The 27,997-nt window shown below is 38.4% G+C and overlaps 1 protein-coding gene across 2 annotated transcripts in view; it reads right to left on the bottom strand.

Moving 5' to 3' along the window:
* The window catches only part of LOC100009330 (cGMP-inhibited 3',5'-cyclic phosphodiesterase 3A), a 333,186-nt gene that overhangs the window by 141,773 nt on the left and 163,416 nt on the right, over positions 1 to 27,997 (bottom strand). For both annotated transcript variants that reach the window (XM_089303908.1, XM_051850837.3), the window contains one exon: positions 722 to 772. In XM_089303908.1, the coding sequence (XP_089160034.1) occupies positions 722 to 769 (48 nt within the window). In that variant the 5' untranslated portion in view covers positions 770 to 772. The remainder of the gene's footprint in view (positions 1 to 721; positions 773 to 27,997) is intronic.

Here is a 27,997-nt window from a genome sequence, read left to right as displayed (position 1 = left end):
CATGAACTTCTACGAGATGAATTGTTTTTATTTTTCTCAAAAAATGCCCTAGGAAGAAAGATAATTTCCTTCGTGTAAACTCAGCCTTCATTCTGTCCGGCAGAGCAATTATGGAAGCAAAACAAATCCACATTGTCTAATTAGGTCATTAAAAAGCATAAATGCGTCATGGAAGCTTTTCTTGTTGCCTAAGACATAAAGTAAGACAATGAGAACAGTCTGGTAATATAGAAAGGTTTAGAATTTGTTTCTTTTCAAAAATAATGGGTCCTTTCATCTTTCTGTTTCCCTTAGATGAAGACAGTTAATTTAGGGAGAAAATCTTCTAATTAGTTCAGCTTCCTCTGATTATATTTCAAAATATTTAACCCAAAGCAGAAAGATAGAGAAAAGAAGAAAATACATGGAAAATTATCAAAGGAAGTAAATAAAAGCAAGAGAGTGGGTTGCTGATCAAAATGTATTCTGCAGAGACAAAATGATTATAAATTCCACTCAGATCAACACAGACAATCTGGGAATGTTAGGAGGAGTACACAACTTTTCCCTTGGGATCTGAATCCCAGACTTTAATTACAGCTAACTTAAATAAAAACAAATGGCAGGACTTTTTTGCCTCTTCCTCTCTCTCTACTTACTATTATTTCTTGAGTTTCAGAAAACTCATGGCTCCAAAGTTTAAGAAACAAAATATGAAAGAGGAAATGAAAAGGACACTTACCTGAGAGCCCCTTAGGCCTCGTTTGTGGTCCCATTCTGAATGCCCCATGAGCTGTAAAAAGAAGATGGGAACTGTGGTAAATTCAGCCAGTGTTTCACAGGGCAAATATTTTTACTCTTTCTTATAAAGAATAATTAGGTTGTTGAATCTGTATTCTGATAGTGATATATTAAACAGCCCTCAAGAATAAATTAACATAGCTGAAGAAATAAACTTTTGGTTTGATAGCTACTCTTTGAATTGTTTGGAAGGTATTTTATCATCACTGTGTGACCAAAAGAATCTGTTAATGAACAGCTTTCCTGCCCTTTGTCAGGAATACCCCAGAGAGCTGTCAAACTGTGTACAGTTTTACTTGCATATTATTAAGCTTCCAGTTTATTAGGAAAATATAGTAAGTAATCCTCATGTCCACTTTTTTTTTTTGTTTGGTTGGGTTTTTTTTTTTTTTTAATTTTTTTTTTATTTTTTTGACAGGCAGAGTGGATAGTGAGAGAGAGAGAGAGAGACAGAGAAAAAGGTCTTCCTTTTGCCGTTGGTTCACCCTCCAATGGCCGCCGCGGCCGGCGCGCTGCGGCCGGCGCACCGCGCTGATCCGATGGCAGGAGCCAGGAGCCAGGTGCTTTTCCTGGTCTCCCATGGGGTGCAGGGCCCAAGCACTTGGGCCATCCTCCACTGCACTCCCTGGCCACAGCAGAGGGCTGGCCTGGAAGAGGGGCAACCGGGACAGAATCCGGCGCCCCGACCGGGACTAGAACCCGGTGTGCCGGCGCCGCTAGGCGGAGGATTAGCCTAGTGAGCCACGGCGCCGGCCTTGTTTGGTTGGGTTTTGTTTGTTTGTTTTTGACAGGCAGAGTTATACAGTAAGAGAGAGAAACAGAGAGAAAGGTTTTCCTTCCTTTGGTTCACCCCCCAAATGGCTGCTACAGCCACTGCACTGCGCCAATCTGAAGCCAGGAGCCAGGTGCTTCCTCCTGGTCTCCCATGCGGGAGAAATCCATCCTATGCATGGATTTCAATCTTTTTGCATCAAAATAATTATCTTTCAATTCAATTATACCATGAATATTTTGAAGTCACCACTCCAGTATACTACATTACTTGGAAAGGAAATGTCCAACAATTTGTCTTGTGTATTTTTAACATCAAAATGTCTGAAGGGATAGTAATTAGAAACTCTGGTTTTTTTGTGTTCACCTATACTTTTTTATTGGTTTAGAATTGCAAGGCCATCCTCCACTGCCTTCCCAGGCCACAGCAGAGAGCTGGACTGGAAGAGGAGCAACGGGGACAGAATCCAGTGCCCCAGCCAGGACTAGAACCCGGAGTGCTGGTGTCGCAGGCAGAGGATTAGCCTAGTGAGCTGCAGTGCTGGCCCCTCATGTCTACTTTAACCTACTGTCACAAATGATAAAAACCAGGAGGCTGAAATATTTCAATATTTTTAAATTCAATTTGATAATGTCACAAAAATATGAGCATTTTAAAGAATCAAACTACTTAATGTGAAATGTGCCCACAAAGTCAAAAAATTTAGATTTTTTTCATAACAACAGACTATAAAAATATTATCATGTCACCGTCATGGCTGCCACTACCCCTGAGCTACTCTGGTTACAGAGAAGGATATTTATTTACTGAAAATAAACAAGGAAATAAGAGATATTATCACAGAGGAATCTGACTCCGTTCATCTCTTCAGTACTATCACCAGTGCTGAGTACCAACCAAAGAATGACTGAACGAACAAGCCAGGGCACAAGGAAAATGCACTATAATTATATTTGCATACATTAGTTTTTCTATAACAGCAATGACTCCCTAGTAGATTTAATGACAAAATTCACAGTAGTAAGAACCAAAAAACAACCCTTTAAACATTAACAAGAAATGTTTGAAAACCACATACAGAAAAGAGTCAATCTGTACTGCAGTACATCGGATGCTACTGGTTAAGAGGACTGACTCTAGACAGAGATGAGGTATTCAGTCCCACCCAAACAAAGCTGTAGGTCTAACTCAGTCAAAAGCTAGTAGTATTTATTTTAATTAAAAATATAAATTTCACTTGTGGGAATAAACATAGATGAATCAGCTGTGCCCGATGGGGTAAATCCAGAGGTCTAACTTACAGCAGGAGCTACATAGTTAACATGATTGAGTTGGGTACTGTAAATTCACGAAGAAAGTTCATTTTAGATACTCTTATCACAACAAGAAATAGACACTAGAAAGGTGGCTATGTTTGATGATGTTTATGTTTATTTGTGGACATTAATTTCACTATACACACAAAATCAAAATGTCATGTTGTATACCTTAAATATATGATGAAATCAGAAAATATTACAAAGGATGAAAATACTGTTTATTATCAAAATATGTTAATAAACATAACCTAAATTATGGGATAACTGCATAACATTCAAAATATAAACAAATTAAGATATATTAATGGAAATGAACACAAGCATATAAAAGCAAAATCTCAAAAATAAAGTATCAAAAATTAATGAGTATTTGATGAATCATTTAACAAATAAAAAACATTATTTTGGAAAAAATTTGAATTTAATCTTATAAAAAACTACTAATACTTCTATATATAAAAAGATTTAAATTTTTAAGATTAAACTGTACTATAACATAAAGATCCAAGTAAACATTTAACTTAATTTGAAAATCAAAAGGTATTTATGAAGTTTTTTTAATTATGAGACAATCAATTGATTTGGTTAAATGAAATTTTACAAAGTCTGCACAAACTTCACACTGGTAAAATATCTGCAATAAATAACAGGTAAAAATGTGCTCAGTACATTCAGAGCTCTTCCGCATTGACAGAAATAAAACCTTAGTAGAAATTGAGGAACAAATAATAGCAACTTGAAGAATAATTACTGATCGTCAATGGACTTACAGGAAAAATTTAACTTTACTGGAAGTGAAAGAAATTCAGTATAAATAGTAAGATACTATTGCTACCTATCAATTAGCAAATTAATAATCCTGAACATTTGGTGAGCAGTGAGGGAGAAAAGTAAGTGTGGATATTGTTATTATAGAGCAAATACATGTATACCCATGTATAGCCATATTATATATATTTACATATACTTACATGAGATGTATACATACACTACACACACACACACAGTATTCTTACAAATTCATATCCTCTGAATCAGCACATCAAAATATAAAAATCCAGTAATTTCAATATGTTAACCAATGTGGTATCTACCAAAATAGAAGTTAAACAATAAATTACAATATAGAAAATAACACTATACTGCAATTAAATTTTTGTTTTGAAGACTTTCATAAAAAATTACATGAGAAATTGAAGGACTAAGTGAAAATTCAACAATATAATTTGAAGCCAGCCACTTTTAATAACTTATAGTCAAACATTTTAAGTGTTGGAATGACTGCAATGATTTATAGTTTGGCTAATATACAGTTTTGGGTAAATTAGTCAAAATAATAGTTAGGTAAAATAAACTGTTTACATAATTCATGTCTTTAGTGCTCAACCATTTTTTAAATTTTGGGATTTATTGGCATTACATATCCTAGTAAATATTTATTAATTTAAAGTTAACTATAATAAGGTTTACAAACACTAATCAGTACATGAAATACACAGTATGGTGTAGAAACATACGAATTAGGAACACTTAACTAGTTGTTCACTAGAACTCTCTGATCTATTCTTGACACATTTCAATCATCTCCCTGAATGAGGCCATGGGAATAGCAGCGGGGTAGATGCTTGATTCTGGCAACTTCAACGAGAGACATTGAACATGAGCACAAGGCTGCTGGGAAAATGACATCACAACCCCCTGAAAGGAGCCCTTTGCAACCTGCTGACTGTTAAGATGATTCTCCTCCTGACCAGTGGGTCTAACAGGGTCATGATAGCTTGGAAAATCCTATGTGTGGGCATCACAGTCAAAAAGATCAAATAAATCCCCCAAACAAATTTTAATCAATAATATGTTGACTTGAGAGGATATTTAACAATGACGGCAAGTCAGGAAGTTAACATTTTCCCAAGATCAGTATTAAAATAAGAAAAGCAACATGATGTTTTCATATACATATAACTACTCACTGCTTTCTGCTATTAGTCACAAAATACAACATTCCAAATATAGGCTCATTTGGGTCATCACTTAATATTAAAGAGTAGATCAACTGTAATTTTCAAATCAGAGCTTATAAAGTAAACCTTCCAAAAGCTACTCTCTTTTTTGAGGGATGAAACAGGATAATATTCCAAATGTGTTATCTATCAGATTTATTTTGTAGCATTTTATAACAAACCAACATGAATTATTTAGAGTAAAGAAATTCTATTATTCTATTCTCATATTGTTATATATTAAAACCATGCTTATATCATTTTTATATATAAAAATACTGAAAGGTATCAGTTGAACAAAAATGTGGCAACATTTTAAAATGTATACCACTACTACTTGTTAAAGTAATAAAAGCATTACAGAAATCCATATAGGATGTTAAACAAAAAAGCAATTAACTTTGTTCTTGATAAATGAGACACTAGAATGTTCTCTAGTCAATAAGAAGAGTGTCAAACACAATTAACAGGATTTTTTTTTCCTTTGGATGTGAGGAAATCATACAAAGGCTTAATCAGTAAAATTCTAATTTTAATTAAAATAATCTGGGCCAAAATGTAGTTTTCATTAATTCAGCATTGTGTGGCTGGTGTTTATTAGCATAATCTCTGTAATATTCTTAAATACAGAGAAGGAAGTAGTGATGGTGTAGGGGATGGGGCTAGCTAGGGTGACAGGGCTCTTTTCTCTGATTCTAGCACCCTGGGCATTAGCTAGGGCAAGAGAGCAAGTAAGGAGCTGTAAAGTGAGGATAAACCCTATATTTCGATCCTATTTGCACATGAAGTTTACAATACTGTTATCCAAACACCATCCTCAGACTGTGGACCAAAGACCAAAGTAAGAAGGATGTTTTCAGTATTCTTTTTGAAAACCCACCCATGATGTGGTAAACTAAATTTAACATTGCAGACAATTCAAAATAAAATGTAGGCTTCAGTCACTGGTAAGCATTCTTAGTAAAGCAGAACCAGAGGGCTGATGAAATGTTTTACAAAGTACTACACGCAGCCTTCCCTTTCCCAACTGCCTGGACTAGCGATCACAGCAAACAAAAATGTCAGTTCCTACAAGCAGTAAAAATGACAGCTTGCACAGTGAAACTGAGGAGTTTGAGTTCAGTGAAAACTGATGTTCATGTTTCATCAATAAGAAACTCAAAATACCTTTCAATCAAATAGACAGGATTTGGTGGTAAGCTGCAGGTGACCACAGTAGGCATTTGACATCATCAGGGGACTAGATAGAAGACATTAATAGGTCATAGACAATGAAAAACAGAGGGAGAAACCACGGCATTTTTTTTCTTTTTACAATCTCATACATGTGAACTAAACTTTCGAGATAAATGAAGAGCAGCACAATGCCTGACAATCCTGAGAAAAAGAATGAGAAATTTTATTAAGATGATATGATACTCTTTTAGGAAGAGGAATGCTTCTGATGCAGATTAAGCCACCACTGGAGATGCTGGCATCTCCAGTAGCGATACCACTGGTTTGAGTTCCAGCTGCTCCACTTCTGCTCCAGTTTCCTGCTATTGCTCCTGGGAAGGCAGCAGAAGATAGCCCAAGCACTTGAACCCCTGCCACCCATGTGGGAGACCAGGATGGGATTCTCTGCTCCTAGACCTGGCTACTGCAGGCATTCTGGGGGTAAACCAGCAGAAGAAAGATATCCTTAAATCTCTCCTTCTCTCTCTTCTTCTCACTCTTTCAAATAAATAAATACATTCTTGTTGATAAGAGTACATGGTTACTTAGGAAGGAAAAAAAAAGTTTGCCTCTCCCCATCTAAAAAAATACCCTCTTAGCTATTAAACTATGATTACCCTTCTGGGTAAAGACATTTTCACAAGCATCTTACCAGAAGGTCTGGGGACAGAGGTCAGCGAGGTTATGCCTACACATGGCAAACACAATCTTTCCACTGATGAAGGAATTCTATTAAAAATGGGAAACCTCCCTCTCCCTTCTCGGCTCCCATTAACCAAGACAAGCAAAAAGAAGAATTTCCCACTTTCTTCCTAGCAAACAAATCGTACTTCCTTGACAAGAAGCACAATCTGTTATGTAAAGCATTTTGAAAATCCTAGCTTCTTTGACACTGTCATTTTCATCCTTATGGAATAAATTCTGGCCTCTCTCTTTTATTTTTAATAATAAGTTTCTACATCGCAGTCTTCAGTTAACAGTGCGTTACACAGTACTGGGTTCCAAAGAAAACAAAACTACTGCCAAACACAGAATTTAAAAAGTTCACAGGAGAAGCAATGGAGAAGTCAGCCTGGAAACAGGGGTTCTATCCAAGCAGAGATATTTTTAATAATAGCGTGAGAAATGAGAACTGAAAGCACATTTCTGTAGGTGGACTATTTTCCTTTAATGTGTGTGCATGTGTGTGTGTGTATGTATGTGTGTTCATTCTCCTGGGAATATCTTCTACTGTCTGCTTGTTTATGTAGAAATTAGGGCTGTGCGTTTGGTGTAATGCTTAATGAGACAATGCCCAGGATGTTCACCAATCAGAAGAGTGTCTGAGTTTGAGTTCTGGCCGTGTTCTTAGTCTGCACTTTGAGGAGGTGAAAGATTTTATATATGAACCACAAAGGTAAAGATAGTGAGGAATAAGCACTACTGTTATTTTTGCATTACTCTTGAGAAAATCATTATATTTTACTTACTGAAAACACAAATAGAATGTACAGATAAGGATATAAAAGTCACCACACAACCTGCTATTTTATCATTTCTTCATTAAACACATTTATTGTATGCCTATTATATGGCAGGTACTGCTCTGTGCACAACGGACAGAACAAGATACAGCTGTGTTCCCCTGGCTCTTACACTCAAAAGCAGGAACACAGAAGATAAATGCATGGCCATAGAATACACACAGTGATGTGAAAACTATAAAGAAGCTTAGAGTACAGCAATGGGCTAGAAAATGAGTGTGCCTAGGGCCTAGGAGCAGAGCTGAGTTTATAAAGTAGATGAGGGAAGTCCTTTTGGAACAGTGATATTTTTATCAGATAACAACATAAAAGCAGAGAGCCAGATCCATGTATCTTGGGGAAGAGCAAGCCCAACAGATTAATCAGAAAGTGCAGGAACCGTGGAAAAAAAAAAAGAATGATTCCTCTGAGCAGTCTCAAAGTGTCCCTAAGCTAAATTTAATAAGGGGTTAAATCTGTGCAATCATAGATTCATATTTGGTATTTACTCCCATCTCTTAGTATGAAATTGGCCCAAAAGTTAATTAGTTCTATTAATAAAAAATTACAACGAATACTCTCTAGAGAAATACAAGCTCATCAGAGCTTCTCCTTTCTCCAAATTCTTACATCTAGTCAATACAAGACTTTATAAAACATGTGCCACGCACCACAAAGGCAATGTTATTTCAGTCCTAGCACATAGCACAACTTTACTGTCCCTTTACATACATGTTTTGTTTCCTAAGAGTCATAAAATGCCCAAGAGTGGGGCCTGCATTTTAACTCCACGTTTCATATGATGGGCACGGAGATTTCAATTTGATAATTTAAAGCTCCTTAACTTTGGCAAGTTGCTGTGCACCATTTCCCTAGCATGTGCTTTTCTGTAACTCCTTAGCTAATGATGTTTTTCTCTCCAGAATTCCACGTGAGAAAATGGGCCTGAAGCATCGTTCCTCCCACCCACAGGCTCTCCTGGAGGGCAGACCGGTGGCCTGGGAAGGTCTGCAACAGCGAGCTTAGGCCAGCTCAGCTCTGAATCACTGGTGTGCCTGGTTGTTCCTTTCCTGGGCCTCTTGCAATCAACGGAATAGCAATGTCCAGACTCAACTCTGCTCTTCAGGAAAGGGACAGAGTGTCTGCATTTGGTGTGAGGCTGAGGCCTAAAGACTTGGGAGAATCCCTGAGGATGCCAAACAGCACCACTCAGTCCCCCAGAGTTCTACAGTGGGCTCTGGGAAGATCTAGTTCAGATGGTGCTGGAAATGGTTTACCCTCCTTTATAGTTTGATTTACAAACTGGGAGACCACAGCAGATGCCTTTGTGTAAACCAGACAGAATTAGGACACCAAGACGGATGAACAGCCACATCTACATCACAGCCATGTCCTGACAGCTCCCCACCCACAGACCAATACCACTGTGGGTGCATTATCAACTGAGGTCAGCATCACTGAAGATTTTGCAGGAAGATAGAGGACCATGCTGTATTCTATAAAATACAGCAAAGAGCCAAGAAAATACCCATCAGGCATATCCAAGGGGCGAAGGTAACCATCACCATTTTCCATCTATTCTTTTTCTAAGGTTTTTTTTTTTTTTTTTTTTTTTTTTTGGACTGGCAGAGTGGACAGTGAGAGAGAGAGACAGAGAGAAAGGTTTTCCTTTTCTGTTGCTTCACCCCCAAAGTGGCTGCTACGGCCAGTGCATTGCGGCCGGTGCAATGCGCCGATCCAAAGCCAGGAGCCAGGTGCTTATCCTGGTCTCCCATGGGGTGCAGGGCCCAAGCACTTGGGCCATCCTCCACTGCACTCCCTGGCCACAGCAGAGAGCTGGCCTGGAAGAGGAGCAACCGGGACAGAATCCAGCACCCTGATTGGGACTAGAACCCCGTGTGCCGGCGCCGCAAGGCAGAGGATTAGCCTAGTGAGCCGCGGCGCTGGCCTTTTTTTTATAAGTTCTATTTATTTGTTTGAAAGGCAGAATGATGGAGAAGGGTGCACGCGTGTACATACACACACACAAACACACACAATGTTCCATCCCCACTGATTCAATCCCCAGATGCCTGTTGAAGCTGGGAGCTAAGAACTTCATCTGGGTATCCTGCATGGGTAGCAGGAACTCAAGTTCTTGCGCCATCACCTTCAGCATCCGAGATTTTTTAGCAGGGAGCAGGATTGGAAGTGGAGGCAGACCTCCAATGCTGTAGCTGAATCCACGGTGCCACAAGGCCTGCCCCTCACCTTTTATTCTTGGGGTGGTGGAAGGAACTGAGTCTTTTCCAGCTTACTGAAGCCCGCCTTCAGGATCACTCCCTGGATCTAAGACTCTTCATTGTGATTCCCAGAATAATTCAGCTTTCTCTTATGTTCCTTATTTAAAAAGTTTGATACATTAGTAGGAAAACAATTCTTTAGAATCGAGCCCCCTTACAAAGCACTGAGGGCCTGTAAATACAGCACTGAATGAGTAACATTAATGGATGTTTTCCTTTGCATTGTTGGAGATATCTACCCAAATCCCATCCTCATGGATCCTTCCTGATCATTACTGAGTATTCCAACCTGGCAGCCAAAAACAATTTCATATACACTAGGGAATGAGAAGGCTTCAGGGAGAGAGAAATCCCAGCCCCTACTACAAGTTCTATTTCTGATCATGACAGCGATGTTCCTACACTCCGGTTTAGAATGATTCCATAATTCAATTTTTGCTGCCATTGTTACAATGACAATCATTATACCATCTCTATTTCTACAAAGCTTCAATTATTCTCATGTAATACAACTTTCCTGATCTTTTCTAACATCCTTTCATTGCTATTTTGCATTTTTGGTACTATCACTCATCACATAGTCGTATCACTCACAACACTGCATAAACAATATTTCTTTAAGATATTTTATAAAGATATGACAGTAAAGTAAAATGAACTTGTGAAATTCTGAATAAATTTCCTCCTTGTTTAGTCTAATACACATTAACCTGTTAAGGTATGAGAGATTTTTAAAGGAAAGTAAATTAATTTAAACATTTCTAGAATTAGATACTAGAACATTTTTGTTTCCACAGAGATTAAAAGTTTTCCATGGAAATGATTTTCAGAAAAATTCCTTTCCCATTTTCTAAATGTCTTCTTATACTATATTGATCATCATAAGAACAGAGACATATGATCCCTGTTTGAGTATGAAAATTAGTCGAGAAAGGTAAAATGCCCTGGACATTGCTGGGCAGCAGATTAAGCCATTGCTTGGGACATCTGTGTCCCATATCAAAGTCTCTGGTTCTAGTCCTGGGTTCTCCACGCTTTGTTTCCATCTTCCTGCTAATGCACCAGGAAGGCAGCTGACAAGTGCCCAAGAACGTTGATTCTTGCCACCCACATAGGAAACCCAAATGGACTTCCTGGCTTGTGCCTTAAGGTCTACACCTGGCTGTTGCTGGCATTTGGTGAGTGAACAAGCAGATAGATCTCTCTTTGTCTCTTTCTACTTTCTGTCAATTCATCTTTCAAATAAATATGGGAATCTTTGAGATGAAACAGTAACATAACTAGCCAGAAGTTGTTTGCTTCCCCATTCTTCCCTCTCTTTCTCTCCTTCCTTCTTTGAAAGGCAGAGGGAGAAAGGGAGAAAGGGAGAGAGGGAGAGAGAGAGAGAGAAAGAGAGGGAGAGAGAGAGAGAATCTTCCACCCACTGGCTCACTCTCAACTGGCTACAGCAATGGGGGCTGGATCGGCCGGGGCCCAATGATTTAAGCCATCTTCTGCTGTCTTCCCAGGTGCATTAGCAGGGAGCTGGATCAGAAGCAGACTGGCCAGGACTCAAATTGGCACTCTGATACCAGATGTCAGCATTGTAAATGGCAACTTGACCTGCTATGCCACAATGTCGCCCTCTGTGCTACTTTAACAAGTAATGACTGAATCCGAACTGGCACTAGGGTATACTGGTAAGGCAAAAGAAAAAACAAAACATAACAGAATCAGGCTTCATTTGCTTTCATGCAATTCATAGTTGCAGTCAAGGGATGAATTTATTTCTTCAAAATGTATTTTCCACTGTTAAATCTCCACATCACTTAATACTGTGGAATAAGAGAAAAATTTGATTTCTCTGAAAATCTTTTGTTAAGTACTACAAATTAATCACATATTAAAATGTTGGCCAAGGAATGACCTCAAAATAATGACTACAGAGCAAATATTTAATTATACCAAAGTATTTATTAGCACATCTCCTTAGTAAAAATTATTTATTCCTCTATTCACCCATTCACCCATTCATAGAGTCTTCCAATAGTTATTAGGTATGTGTGTATCTTGCTCTATATAAGCATAACTAATGTTGATATTACTAGCCAAGAGGCACAATAAGCTTGAAATATCTTCTGAATCACTAGTAAAGTATAGCATAATAGTTAAGCATGTGAGCTCTGTAGGCAAAAGTTGACTGGTTCAATTACTACCTGTGGTATGTTCAGTCTCACTAAATACATGACCTCAAACAAGTAACTTAATGTCCTTGTACCACAGTTTACCCATTTCTAGAATTTGTTTACTAATAGCATGTAACTCATGTGGGTTTTACAAGCGTTACATGAGTCATACAAGAAAGCCTTCATACAATACCAGGTTCATAATAAAACTCATTAAACGTTTGCTAACATTTAATTTTTTCTCTGTTAATAATTATATAATATTATTTAGGTGTAAATGCATTCGAATTCTTTGAGAAAAGTGTAATTCAGAAGATATATTGATATATGGCTATTTTCTGTTAAACTAGAATGGGAAAAACCCAGTTCATGACCAAGCCAACACACAATTTAGTAAATTTGATCAAATTTATAATTAAAACGTCATGCATCATTACTCAGAGTAACATGTAACATATGTGCATGACCATGGAGTCTACTGAAACAGATTCAGATTGTTTTCAGCATAACAATGAGTAAATCCAAATTTTAACATTACTGGGTTCCCTTGGTGATGAGAGGCATGGGATGGCTTAATCTTCCTGGCACATAAAGTAACAAAAGGCTGAGAACCAAATAACAAATGCTTGAAAATATCAACTGGGGCAAAAGCTGTGACAAAGTCTATTCAATAAGGCAAAGACTTGTATTGTCAAGTATATAATCTACAATTAGTTGAAAATACAATCAAATTTCTAATACAAGTGATGGGTCTAAAAATCCGACCAAGCCAAAAAAAAAAAAAAAAAAAAAACACAAATTCCATTCAAATGTTTCTGAAATAACCACAATAAAAAGCCTTAAGTTCTGAGCAGACAAAACAAAATGGAGTTTTTCTTGTGAAATATTAAATAAGGCATTGTGGTTTTAATTTATTAACTTTATGAACTTTACTTCAGGTGAAACCCAAACCTCTAAGCACCACTGAATTTGACTATAAATCTGTATTTTACAGTTTGTTAAACTGCCTCTTGTATTATTTCTGCCAACTTGGGTAACTCAGTAGGAAGCATTGAAAAAGTAAATAAATTAAGGCTTTATTTATTATTTCTAGCTCTTCATCTGCTGTTTTTCAGCTAGATCATGTTTCCATTTCTCTATATTCCCTTTGCATGTATATTCCATTTATATAATATTTTATCAAAGGACTCATTCAATGCCATTTGCCCCAGAAAATTTATTAAAACTCAGTCAAAATCACCTGGGCAACTTCATGAGACTAATCTATAAAACTGATCTCCTTTCTTAGGGAAAAGAAATGGAAATCCTAGAGAAAATAATGAAATCCAGACATAGCCTTACTTGTGGTAAAAGATTTATGAGGTCCTGTGCTTGAATAGCAACAGTTTTATTTATTTCTTTTTTTATCAAACATTCTGATATCCTGCATTAGCATAAACATAATTTCTTAAACCACAACATTGATATTATGTGTCAAAAATGGAAAATCTACTTTGACCTCTAAATATTTAACATTTGTTGATACATACATGCAACCATACATAAAATTAGTTAGTTTTTAAAATGTCACATTAAACCAGGTAAATCAGGGAAAAATTCCCTACTTAAGCTTTCCTTTTAAGATATGGTCTTAAAAAATCAACAAGTAGTGTGACTTTTTAAAATAAATCAATAACTCATATGACTTACAACACTGAACTCATTTTTACCCTTTTTTTAACTTTTAATTTCAGAGAAGTTTTCATTTTAAGTCCTACAAATGAAATAAAATAATGCATTACTTTTTGTACTGTCTTATTAATGTGAAAGCTGTAATTTTCCAAAAATACTCTTTGCAAAATTTTTGGTCTTATTTCATTCAACACATAGACATGGTTTGCCTCAGTGCAAGAAAAATTTCAGCAAGAAGACAAAATTTCAAATATTTTCCATGCTACTTTGTCCTGTCCAAACAGCTTTACTCTGAGGAGTTATTGAGAACATGAGAGAATAGGTAACATAGAACAACAGTGAACATTTACAGGTCATGGAAAAATGGAAATAAAAATAGTTTATTTTGGTGTACAAAAATTTTGAAATTCATGCATTTTTTTCACATTCTGAAAACCTTCGTGAATCTAGACAAATTATTACTTTTAAGGTTAGTTTCCCCATTGGTAAAATGCCAAACTCATTAGATTATATGCTTCATATAATTTTTATGAAGCTCAGAAGAGGTGATCAATATAAGATTATTCAATGTGGTTTCATTTATTTTAGAATTAAATTTGAACTCAATACAATAATGCAAGGCTTGGATGCTGTTGACCTTGCCTAGAGTGAATTTCTCCACCTCTTAGCATTGTTCTTGTTCTGCAGGTTTCGTTTTAAATAACACCTTCTCAAAGATACTTTCTATGCCCAACAAATTGTCCATTATCCACCCACCCACCCATCCATCTACTCATTCATCCATTCAACAGTGCAAACAGAAAATGAGCACCTGCTCTGTGCCAGGCTTGGTCCTAGGTGCTAGGGTTTGAAACAAACAAACAAGGTCAGTCTTGCCTTCTTCTCCCTTAGTCCTTAGCATATGATCACATCTATTTCTTGTATTTATTGCAATCTGACAACGATCTTAACTAATTAATTCATTTTCCTTTGTGTGCTTCTTATTCTAGAAAGTGAGTTTTAGGATAGTAGAAACGTTGCTGGTTTCCTTTGCTGTGTGCATTGTGATGAGTGTAAAGGATGACTGGTTTGCCCAGAAGTCAAGTTAATAAGGGAAGCCAACTACTTAGGAATTCACACAATGAGGAATTGGTCAAATAGTCTACTGTTGTGAAAATATCTCTTGGCCCTTGATTTAATTTTTCCCACAGTTCTGTTGCTATAAAAGCGCATCTTGTGAAACACAGAGATTGTAAAAATGTAATAAGTTATACACCCATTGTTTTAGTTTTGAAATCTGGTGACACTTCATGATGGAAATGCAGATATTCTAGGGTAGCACAAGGTCAGAGAAGCCAGGAGCAGACAGTGGGAAGAGGTTTGCCCCTTTATTTTAACTAAGAATTTTCTACCTGCTCTCCCTTGACTTATGTGACAAAGGCTAGTAGTTGCTCCTACCATATTATCTTTTTCTTGTTCCTTTTTCACAAAACCCCAGTTCCCATACAGATGGCAATGTGCCCAGCTAAGCAACTACATTTCCCAGGTTGGATATCTGACACAGCAAGTAAGATGTCGCTTTGGGTGTCCTCATCCCATACTGGAGTACCTGGATTTGAAGCCTGGCTCTGTTTCTAATTCAGCCTCCAGATAATACGCACCTTGGAAGGCAACAGGTGGTAGCTGAAAAAGTAGGATACTTGTCACCCACATGGAAGACCTGACTGAGTTCTGAGGTACTGGCTTCAGCCTGGACAATTCCAGACGTTGTGGGCATTTGGGAGTGAATCCACGGAAGGAAGATTGATAGATCGATCTCTCTCTCTCGCTCTCTCTCTCTCTCTGGCTGTCACTGTCTTTCTCTTTCTGTGTAGAAGGGAGGGAGGGAGGTAGGGAGACAGGGAGGGAGGCAGGGAGGAAAAGAGAGAAAGAAAGAAAACATATTTCCCATCTTCAATTCCCTTACAGACTAGAAATTAAAGGACATGATCCTGCCCAATCAGATTAGCTGAATCGTTACCATGAGAGCTTGCAATACAATTCTTTGAAAGGGTGATGACTAGTTAAGTCTGTTTTGTCTTCCTGCCTTCCCACTCTTCCTGCCCAGAGGCAATAGAGGATTAGGGAGATGAAGCAATGCCATCTGATGCAAAGTGACCATGAGGGAAAGATGATGGCCCCTGCACCAACAGTCCAAAGCCATAAAAATGTCCCCTTGGATACCTAGTTGCGCACTGAGCACATGTGTACACATGCAAACCCCCCCCCCCCCAGTTTTAATGGAAGACTAGCTGCAATGACAGGCAACAAATACCCCTAGAGAAGGCCCTGGAAATGGAAAATAAACAAATCTATATAATTAACCAATTTGGGGTTCACTCCAAAGCAAAAGCCTCACACTCTGTGTAAGTGATATAAAGAAGAACGATATATGTTTCTAGTTTGAGTTTCCTCAATTATGTAACACATACATCAAATTCAACCTCATGAACTAATCACACATGGTAGAAACAACTTGTGGATGTCTCAGTTTCTTTTGCTTTTATCTGTATTTACAATTTTTTTTTAAAAAAAATCACCATTTTTATTTTAAAAATAAATCTGAAGTGCGTCTTTGAAAAGTTTGTGTAAAATGTGTATTGTGAGAGAAAAAAAACTTGCACAAGAATTTTTTTTTTAAAATTGGCACCAAAAGAAATTTATCTTTTATTTCATTTTTTAATACTTTTTGAAATACCTGAATACACACAGTGCTATAGCCAGATAAAACAATGATTCTGGGATGGGCATTATGGTCTAACAGGTTAAGATGTCAGCTGAGACACACACATCCCACATCAAAGACCTGGCTACTATGTGATTTCGACTCCAGCTCCCTGCTGATGCACCCAGGAGGCAGTAGTAGATGATCACCCAAGTGTGTGGGACCTTGTTACACACATGGGGAAACCTGGATGGAGTTCCTACATCCTGGCCCTGGCAACTGTAGACTTTGGGAAGTGGACCAGCAGATGGAACATTTCTTTGCTACTCTGCAAAACAAATACAGAAAGAAGTGAAAGAAGTGAAAGAAGTGAAAGAAGGGAGGAAGGGAGGAAAGGAGGAAAGGAGGAAAGGAGGGAGGGAGGGAAGAGGGAAGGAGGGAAGCAGGGAAGGAGAGAGGCCGAGGAAGGAGGGAAGGAGGGAGGGAGGGAGGTAAAGATGGAATGAAAAGAATGTTTCTGAGTATGTATCACACAATCTAATATTCATTAATAGTTGTTTTAGGAAAATATAATAGATTTTGGAAATGCTGAGCTGGAAAGATGCTCTTCATAACACAAAATGTTATGTGTCTTTTAATTTTGTAATATCAGGAACAAATAGCATTTTTCAGAAATAGCCTGCCTTAGAAATGAAACTAATTTGCTATAGAGCATCTTGAGTACCACAGAGTACAGTCTGGCAAACAATAACAATAAAGTTACGAATTCTGTTATTCAGGGGCAGGCATTTGGCCTAGTGGTTAATACACTCAAATCTCACATCAGAGTGCCTGGATTCAACTCCCAGCTCTGGGTCCTGATTCCAACTTCTTTCCCATGCTGATCTTGTAAGGTAGTGGTAATGGCCCAAGTACTTAACCATACAAAGGTACTACTAGATTAATCATGGAAATGAACATTAACCTTAAAATCTAGCATTTCAAATTTGTCAATTTTCTTTTTTAAAACATAGCAATGGCATCAAGAAAGTGGAAAAACCACCTAGGGAATGGAGGAAATGTTTGCAAATAAATAATCTGATTTTAAAGTCTTATATCCAGAATATAGAACTCTTTCATTCAACAATAAAAAGAAAACAATATAATTAAAAAGTAGGAAAAATGTTGAACAGACATTTCCCCACAGAAGATATGTATATAGTCAACAAGCACACGAAGAGAGGCTCAGCATCATTAGCTACTGGGCAAATACATATTAAAACCACAGTGAGATACCACTTCCAACTAAGCAGGATAGCAGTAACAGTATTTTCACACACACACACACACACACACAGAGGGAGAGAGAGAGAGAGGAAATACTGGCAAAGATTAGCAGAAATGGTGACACTCAAACTTCACTGGTAGAAATGCCAAGAGTTACAGCCACTTTGGAAAACCAATTGATAGTCTCAAAATGTTAAACACAGAGTTACCATTTGATCCAGAAATTCCATGTCAAGGTATATATCCAAGAGAAATGAAAATGTATCTCCACAGAAACCTAAACCTGAGTATCCACAGCAATATTATTCATAATATCCCACAAGTAGAAAAACTCAAAAGTCCATTAATCAGCCAACTGACAAACAATATGATATATCCACAAAATGGAATATTATTTGACAATAAGACAAAATGAAATACTAGTACATGCTACAACATGGGTAAACCTTCAAAATATTACACTAAGTAAAAGATGTCAATCACACAAGACCACAAGTAGTTGATTCCTTTTAAAAGGAAAGTCCAGAGTATAGTCCAATATATAAAGGAAATAAATTAGTTGTTGACTGGAGGAGGAATTTGGGGTGGGGGACAGATAGGATTGGACAGTGACTGCTAATGGGCATAGGGCTTGAATTTGAGGTGAAGAAAATACACGGAAGTTAGTAATCATGGTTTGCCTAACTGAACATACTAAAAACCATTACACTGCAAGCTTTAAGTGGGTAAAAATCTATGGTATGTGAATCTTAATTCAATAATACCTTTATATAAATGTGCATGCACACACCCTACACAAACACACAGTTCACATTGTCTTGAGGAAAAATAAACATTAAATTCATCAGCTATGTAAATTGGAGAAGTGCTTTGGAAATGCTACTGCACAAAGAATGATAACACTATGTGTGAAATACTTTAGCTGTATTGTATAGTACACATATGCATGGCACATTTCTGAAAAAGCAATAGGTGTGTGCCTGCAGATCATCATTCTTATTCCTAACTACTCACAAATTTAGCAATCCTTAGCTAGTCCCACCTACACAGCTTGAAGCAAAGGGAGATTTTTTTAAGTACTTATATTGTTTTTTCCTGAAATTTGCTCTAGGAATCATCCTCCACTGAAGAGATACAGTATTAAACTTCCGGAATTGTCATTTTAAACTGTGGTTCACATAGCTTTTATTTTCCTTGACTCTGTAAACAATGTTCCTCTGAAAACATCAGAGCGTCAATTTCAGCATTAACATGGGTATTTAAAATTCATATTCAGAATCTTCTAATAATTCTTCAAATAACTCACATTTTAACCAGCATGTAATCTTTCATTTATATTAACCACAATGGTGATCTAAGCCAAACCACATGCCAAGCTATTGATTGCTATATGTACATAGCAGACAGAATTCTGGCCATCTCATTTTTATAGGGGAGGAAGATACATAAGGACATTTTTTAAAAAATGGAAGACCATGAGTCATTTGTTTTTCTTATTAGTGGATGAGTCCTTACTGAGTGTCAGACATGCACTATTGTCTATGCATTGCTTTTTTAAATCTTCAAAATAATCCTCTGTAACACGATCATTTCCTCTCTTTCATAAATGATGGCACTCTGACACGTAGGGCTCTCTCCTAGGTGGAATCAGCTGGAGGTGCCACAGACAGAAGAGAGGTCCGCAGTAAGTTCTACTTTTAAAAACTCTACATTTGATTACTCCCACACAGCATGAAACGATACATATCAACAAATCACAAATATTGAAACCACGACTTCTTCCCTGAGAGGTAGCGCCTTCAGTCAAAGTCAAGCTAACGCTAAGATGTGACACTTGAATTTTCAAGTATTTCTAAGAGATTGCCAGGGATGAGGCTTGAGTCAAGTCAAATAGAACCTTTTGCACACAACTAAATTCAGGACTAGAAACCGGAGTGCCGGCGCCGCAGACGAAGGATTAGCTTAGAGAGCCGGGGATGCCAGCTCAGCATATATTTTCAAGTCAGGAGAGGATACAAGAAAGGTCAAAGAAGAATCACAGTAACAGGTTTGTCCCTTCGAAAGACAAGTGGATCCACAGAGAAGCAACCCATTTGAGCGGCAGAGGAATTTGTGGGGAAGAAATTAACAGCAAGATCCTTAGAAGAGCTCTGCAAAATGCAGAGTCAAAAGAATATTTTTATTAAAGTTCAAACTCATTCCCGTCTTATTCGAACAAGGAAAGATCTAGTCAACCCCAGACGAACTTGCTGGGATACAAGCACCTTTCACATAAGATGATTGATGCCATAACACATTCTTGATCTCACCAGTGCCTCTGCATGAGGTTGAAACCGTGTCAGCAGGTATCACAAACCAAAAAACACCAAAGCCTTATTCATCACAGAACCCAACAAAAGACAGAACACTGCCACGTCAAACGGAAATGCGAAATCTTAGTATGTCATTTAAATCTGACTTATATCCAACACCCCTTAAAGGATCTTTAAGCCAGAAACTGTGTTCAAAAGCCTGGAGTGGCTGCCAAGCATTCAGATTCTGGTTTCTTTCATTATGCAGATTAGTGGATGGGCTTGTCTTACTCAGAGCACTGCACTGAAAGTATAAATGGTAATATGGATGAGAAGGAAACCACAGGAATCCCACAGTACACATCCTTCAAGGGGATCAATATACAAGCTTGGCTACTGGGCCTTCTGTCACCCTATAGAGGCAGCTCACACTCATCTCACTGGCTGGAGAAGATTCAAAAAGGAGGATTTAAAAAAGCACGGAACAAAGGCTCCTGTTTCACTTATTTGTCATTCATAGATTCACTCAATGGTGAGAAAGTACTGATGGCAGACATGGGTTATGTTAGAGAAAGAGCTAAATGAGTTTCCACCTGGAAGGAACTCTCTCTGGGAGGAAAGTAGACATGTCAACAAAGCATTACAATATAACATCACCCTTAAAATAGCTGATCCTTCCAATATGGAAGGCTGGCGAAGTCTTTTAACAGGTGATTTGAAAGTCCGAGAGACATTTATCATAAAGAAATGGAGGCACACAGATGGACTTGGAAGATCATGACAAGTGGATAGAAGACCACTGGCAAAGGGTCCACACTAGAAATACCTGGAAAATTTGCCCCCCCCCAAAAAAAAACGGAGTCTGGCTCACTGACAATCTGTTTATTACCATTCATTGAAAAAAGGGGCAGCAAATTCCAAACACAAATTCTGAAGACTCTGATAAGGCAGGGAAAGAACCTGGGAAATACACATCATGGATTTAACACAGTCTCTGCCTTCTTCAGATCTGTTCTTTAAATAGATACCATCTAAGGGGGCAAGTGTTGTGGCACAGCAGGTGAAGCCATTTCTTGCCATTCGAGCATCCCATATGGGAGCATAGGTCCCAGCTGCTCCATTTCCCATCCAGTTCCCCGATAACGAGCCTGGGAAAACAGTGGAAGATGGGTCAAAATCTGGGCCCCTGCCACCTATGTGGGAGACCCAGATGGAGCTCTAGGCACCTGGCTTCAGCCTGGACTAGCAGAGGCACAATCTGGCCTTTTGAGGAGCAAACCAGCAGATTGGAAAACCTCCCTTTCTGTCTCTCTTTCTGTAACCCTGCATTTCAAATAAATAATTGGGGGGAGGAGGGAGAGAAAGAGAGAGAGAGGAAGGGAGGGAGGGGAAGAGAGAGAGGTGGGGGGAGGGAGGAAGGGAATCTAAGAAAAGGAGGGAGGAGCTCAATAGGCTAATCCTCCACCTAGTGGCGCCGGCACACCGGGTTCTAGTTCTGGTCGGGGCGCCGGATTCTGTCCCGGTTGCCCCCCTTTCAGGCCAGCTCTCTGCTATGGCCCGGGAGTGCAGTGGAGGATGGCCCAGGTGCTTGGGCCCTGCACCCCATGGGAGACCAGGAGAAGCACCTGGCTCCTGCCTTTAGATCAGCGCAGTGTGCTGGCCGCAGCATGCCAGCCACGGAGGCCATTGGAGGGTGAACCAACGGCAAAGGAAGACCTTTCTCTCTGTCTCTCTTTCTCACTGTCCACTCTGCCTATAAAAAAAAAAAAAAAAAAAAAAAGGAGGGAGGAGAGGGGGTAAAGGAGGGAGGGAAGACGGAAAACATCAGATTTTTAGAACTGTATCTATCAACTACACTGAATCTATTCTCTTTGTATTGATATCACATCAACATAAAAGTAAAATATCAGATGGTTAAAAAAAGAAAGTGGGTGTGGTAGGCTGTTGACAGAGGAAGTAGGGGTCAACAAGTAGAAAGAGCTGCTATGGAAAAGTTCTAGAATCCAGGCAAGAGAAGAGCAGACCTAAGACAGAGACAACAGTAATGGAGGAGAGATGGGGGAGATGGAGAAACACTTTTTTTTATTTAGATTTTTTTTATTTATTTGAAAGACCTACAAAGAAACAGAGACAGAGACAGAGGCAGAGGGAGGGAGGGAATGAGAAAGGGAGGGAGAAGGAGAGGGGGAGAGGACAGAGGGAGAGAAAGGCATATCTGTTGGTTCACTTCCCCAAATGACCACGATAGCTGGAAATGGGCCAGGCTAAAGTCAGGATCCAGGAGCTTCTTCCAGGTCTCCTACATGGGTGCAGGGGCCCAAGTGCTTGGGACCATCTTTCCACTGCTTCCCCAAGCACATCAGCGGGGAGCTGAATTGGAAGTGGAGCATCCAGGACAGGAACCAGGGCCCATATGGGATGCTGGTGCTGCAGGTGGCCGCTTTACTTGCTACACCACAGTGCAGGCCATGGAAAGACGTCCTGAAGGTGAGATTTTATTTATTTAGAGAAGACAAAAAAGGGCAACCACAGAAAGAGGAAAATATCACTTACAGTTTGTGTACTCTTCATACTGTACTATAAATACCTCTGTGAAAAAATGCACTCTTTGATGGCTGGCTTATCTTTCACTTACTTAGCCTAGCACCGGGTTTGCCACTTAGTAACTGCTCCCAAACGCTGAAGTTATTCAATAAATAAATAAAATAAAACATAAATGCTGAAATATGATGGTAATGACAGAGCATGGACAAAAGGGGAAAAATCCAGTGCAAATATTGGGGCATCATGAATTATAATACACCATTAATGCCACAATTGCATTATTTTTGGCAGTTTCTTCAATTCAACATAGGATCCTTCATACAGTCTTATATACTGGGTCAAATAAATTTCCATTAAAAAAGAAACAAACACACAGAAACCTGACGTTAATGCACCTGTTCAACCCAAATGTTTGCACCTCATGTCAGTAATGCAAATATTTTGCTAATATTGAATGCTAGTCATTTTCCAGTCATGTCTGATCACTCAGTATTGCCAATCTTAATGCATAAACTTAAGAGACCAGAGACTCTAACTTATTTTATACACAAAATAGCACCCTAAAACTCTAAGTAAGGGCTGATTATGGTGACAAAAATAATTTTAAAAGTGAAATTAAGAAAACTTATTCACATCTATGGAGTATACCCATTAATTATTCTGTGTTAAACAATGTGATAAATGCCTAGTGTTCAAAATTATATTCCTTGTCATAGACTTTGTCCAAGTCTGCCTTTTGTATTTTGCATCTATCACTATTTTTATTTATAGCTCTTCATATGTAGCTTTTGGCAAAAATGACTGTAAGGTATAATTACTTTATTTTCATGGACTATATTAGCAAATGAATTTAAACTAATTAGAAATGTCTTTCAAGTTTCCAATCTATCGGCTTCATATCTGGCTTGTTGCCACCATCATCTGAGGGTAGCAATTGGAACTTAAAAGTACAAATGTATCCATTTAGCAACCAAAGAAAATAGACCTACCAGACTGGGGCATGTCATGTGAAATATTACAAAATTCTTATCTCATAATTATTGAAACTGAATGAAAAAATGGAAGCCTAAGACATGGAATAAGCAGCTTAAAAATCATTCCTCATTTTCAATGTAAAACAAATCCACTGAAAATAGTTGCCTGTTCAATAAACTTCTTGAGCATTTTAGAAAGTATTACTCATCAAAAAAACAGTATCTGCCAGCGCCGTGGCTCACTAAGCTAATTCTCTGCCTGCGGCGCCGGCACTCCGGGTTCTAGTCCCGGTTGGGGTCCTGGTTCTGTCCTCGTTGCTCTTCTTCCAGTCCAGCTCTCTGCTGTGGCCTGGGAGTGCAGTGGAGGATGACCCAAGTGCTTGGGCCCTGCACCCGCATAGGAGACCAGGAGGAAACACCTGGCTCCTGGCTTCGGATCAGCACAACGCGCCAACCATAGGAGCCATTTGGGGGGTGAACCAACGGAAGGAAGATCTTTCTCTCTAACTCTGCCTGTCAAAAACACACACACACACACACACACACACACAAAACAAAAAACCAGTATCAGTCATTCAACAATAGTTCAATGCCTTGGCACTAATTCCCTAATGTAGGCTATACTATCCACAATTCGAACAAATGGGTGCAGTGCAATTTTTTTCCCAATAAATTTCACACTAAAGATTAAGTCTTGATTCTACTATCATAAGCAATTGTGGGAGGTTCAGTTCATTGAATGAGGATTCTGTGTCTCAATACACTAGGGGAATAACTTGCCTGGCCTCATCTTGCTGGGATTTTATGATGGAGCAAATTAGAGAATGAAAGAAAAAGTGTTTTTTATCAGCTTATGTAAGGATTATGAGTGGAAGAAATCTACTTAAATTGTGAAACAGATTTTAAAACTATTCACCACATATTTTGTAAATTTAAGATGAGGTCAGGCATCAGAAATAAAGGATTATATTTAAGATTATTCCTCTTCATATCACATAAATATTATTTTGTCCTATAATGATGTAATAAAAGAGATAACAGTTTGTATTATAAATTACCCTGCAAGAACAAAGATTATTCCTCTGCATTTCAAATAAACATTATTTGTCTTATAATGATGTAATAAGAGATATTGGCTTATAATATACTACAAACTATCCTGCAAGAATATGGGAAATGCATTCATAAAGAAAAATTTTAGAGCACAGTGGGGGCTGTTTTGCTGACATTAGAAAAACAAATCATGTTGCAATCTTAATTTAGGATACCAAAACAAACAGAAACTGGTCCCATAAGATGAAGCTAAGAGAACTGTGTAGGTTTCAGAAATATGATCTGAGCAGGGGAACGCTGGTAGCTTCTAGGAACTTCCAGCAACTTAACTTTGGTTTCATCTCAAAGAAGCAGATCTCTGGATTATCCTAAAGAAGAGGCTTTTCTTGGCTGAAACGTGAAGCAGATAATAGATTTCTTTTTATTCTCAAGACCTCAGTTCTGACTTAAAAATTTAAATTAAGCACAACTAGAACTTACGTTGCATGGAAGTATTTAAAAACATGGCTGCTTTCCACAAAAAGAGCATAGCATTATTCCAATTAATGTACACCAATCAAAAGGCCTGGGGGTGGTTTTGATTGATCTTGCTTCATTTTTTTAATTTGTTGAGTTTAGTGAGGCATGTACATTTTTCTTTTAATTTTCTAATTAAATTTAGCTCAAAAAAGAGGCTATGCTTTTAAACTGTGATTTTCCATGTCAATTCTTAATAAAATGTATTTTATAGTTATTAATATGGATTTGTAGATTCATATTTCATCTCTAAAAACTTATATTTGGATCTATTATTGACTCACATTAGAGCTTGCTCATGAAGTGTATACTCTGAGTTTTATTTCTACTGTCTGGAGAAGGGTGTGTCTATGAGATACAATATTAGATCAAGATGGATTGTGGTAATGTTTTAAGCTATATTTTCAGTGTTCACACTAAGCAAAGTAAATGATAAGATAATTGTAGTGTTCTCTAGATTTCATTAACCAACTGAAAAGAGAGAGAAATGACTATTGAATAGTCAGCTTCTCAACTCTGAGGTTTTGTTTTAAAAAATGAAGTCTTCACCTTTCACTACCGCCTCATTAATCAAACATTTCAGATACAAACATAACTAAAAACGAAAAAGGACAGAGAAATACTAGGGTGACAATCCCTCATAATAATTTGTGAAATATGATGAATTTGTCAACACAGGAAAATAAATGAAAATGTATGTATTCTCAAGGCAGGCAGTAAGTGCTGAATTGAGGAACCAAACAGGGTGCCAGACTGAATGACCTTACTAATTAATTCTCCAGGAGAGCCCAACAGTAATGCTTCTGATGCATTAGTTTGCCAGGGTTGCTGTAAAAAAGTACAGCAAACCGAGTGGCTTAGAAGAAGAGGAGTTTATCACCTTAGTTCTAGAGACTCTAGGTTTGAAATCAAGATCTCAGCACGTTGCTGTTCCCTCTGAAACCAGTCAAAGAAGAACCCTTCCTTTCCTCTTTCCAGTTGCTGGTGCTTTACTGGCGATATTCAGCATTTGTTACCTTGAAGTTATATCATTCATTGGCATTCTATCTTCAGAAGGCAATTTTCCCTTGGTGTGTATCTGCTTCTGTTCAAATTAACTTTTTAAAAATAATGACATTAGTTAGGTTGAATTCAAGCTTAGCCTACTGACCTCACTGTGATTTGATTACTTCTTGTTTCCCAAGGTCACATTCTGAGGTAAAAGGGGTAAGGGCATCAAAATAACTTTTATGGGTCAGGGGCATGATTCAACTCTTTTTTTTTTTTTAAGATTTATTTTTATTTATTTGAAAGTCAGAGTTACACAGCGACAGGAGAGGGAGGGAGAGAGGAAAGGAAGGGAGAGAGGGAGGATGGGAGGAAGGGAGAGAGGGGGAGAGAGAGCAAGGTCTTCCATCAGATGGTTCACTCCCCAGTTGGTCTCAAAGGCTGGAGCTGCACTGATCCGAAGCCGGGAACCAGGAGCTTCTTCTGGGTCTCCCACATGGGTGCAGGGGACCAAGGACTTGGGCCATCCTCTACTGCTATTCCAGGCCACAGCAGAGAGCTGAATAGGAAGTGGAGCAGCCAGGACTCGAACCCACATGGGATGCTGGTGCTTCAGGCCAGGGCGTTAACCCACTGCGCCACAGCGCTGGCCCCATGATTCAACTTTAACACATGGGTCTTCATTTACTTGGCTATAAAATATGGAAGATCAGTCTAGCTAGAGGTGCTCACCCAGTAAGCACTGGTGGAGCAATTTTCTTTTGTTCAAAATAAAAAGTGCACTTGAGGATTGGATTAATAGCACTTGCTAAAACAGAACTCGGATAAGAAGTATGTTGACTTCCGCACTTGCTAGAAAATCCAGTTAGATATACTGACTGACCACATGAGTCTGCTGGGAGGTCTGACTTGCAGATTTAGGATTTGTAGATCCCAGTGATACAGGCAGACAGGATAACATTGATTAGATTTGTGATCTGGAAGACCACACCTTAACCACACCCCTCTGTGATCTCATCCCCACCTGAATCCACCTGTATGCTCACCTACGAATCAGGCTACATGACCACTCCCCTTTGGAAGTGGATAAAAGGCCTGAAAAAGGTATGGACCTTAGTTGCCCTTGCTGCTCCGCGCCTTCGGGGCACATGGCCTTTGGGCCACCTGCGTTCTCTCTGCCTTTGCTCTCTCTGCCTAAGCTGTTAGTAGCTGTTCATAACCAACTGCTTGCTGCATGTGGCTCCTGGACTGCTCTCTGCTTGGTATGGATCTAGATTTCCCTTTCTCTCTCAGATATAGTCCTCATTTTCCTACGCATTTCTCTCACTGAATAAAAAGCATAAAAACTCACAATGTTATCTAGTCTATTTGAGCCAGTATTCAGATTTCTTTTCTGAATTCATGGTAAGAACCCACACAGCTTATTAATTCTTATTAATTTTGGAAATATTAATAAGCAAATCAGTATCACCAGGATCAGCAAGACTTTTCTAGCCACATCTTACATAATTTTCTACAACACATTTAGAACTTGCATTCCTATTATATAGGTGAAATCAATTAGGCAAATATATATCTTGTGCCTGAGAATTTTTGACACAAAAACCTAAAAACCAGAAAAAAAAGTCACTTATAACTCAGAATACTTCAAATATTATTCACATTAACACTGTTAATAAGGCCTTTCAATTTCTCTAGACCAGGGTCCATTTTCGGTAAATACTATGTTTCTTCTATGAATGCACATTTTGTAGGATATACTCACTTTGATACATTATAGCAACTACAGACCTGTCAGGGAACACTGTTTTGCTAGGTGTTAGGACCTCCGCCTGGTTTGGTTCTACTGGAAAGTTCTTGTACTCCTCCCTTCCTTGGTTGTCTCAGCTGTCACCTGAGGATGTCAATTAAAATCCAACCAGTATGCACAACATGCCTACCTCATTCAGCAATGACATCACTAAATTATGATAGATG

The sequence above is a fragment of the Oryctolagus cuniculus genome, chromosome 9 (genome assembly GCF_051225735.1).
Source record: "Oryctolagus cuniculus isolate XC-2025 breed Fujian yellow rabbit chromosome 9, ASM5122573v1, whole genome shotgun sequence".
Taxonomy (NCBI): Eukaryota; Metazoa; Chordata; class Mammalia; order Lagomorpha; family Leporidae; genus Oryctolagus; species Oryctolagus cuniculus.
This window is presented reverse-complemented; position numbering and strand designations above follow the sequence as displayed.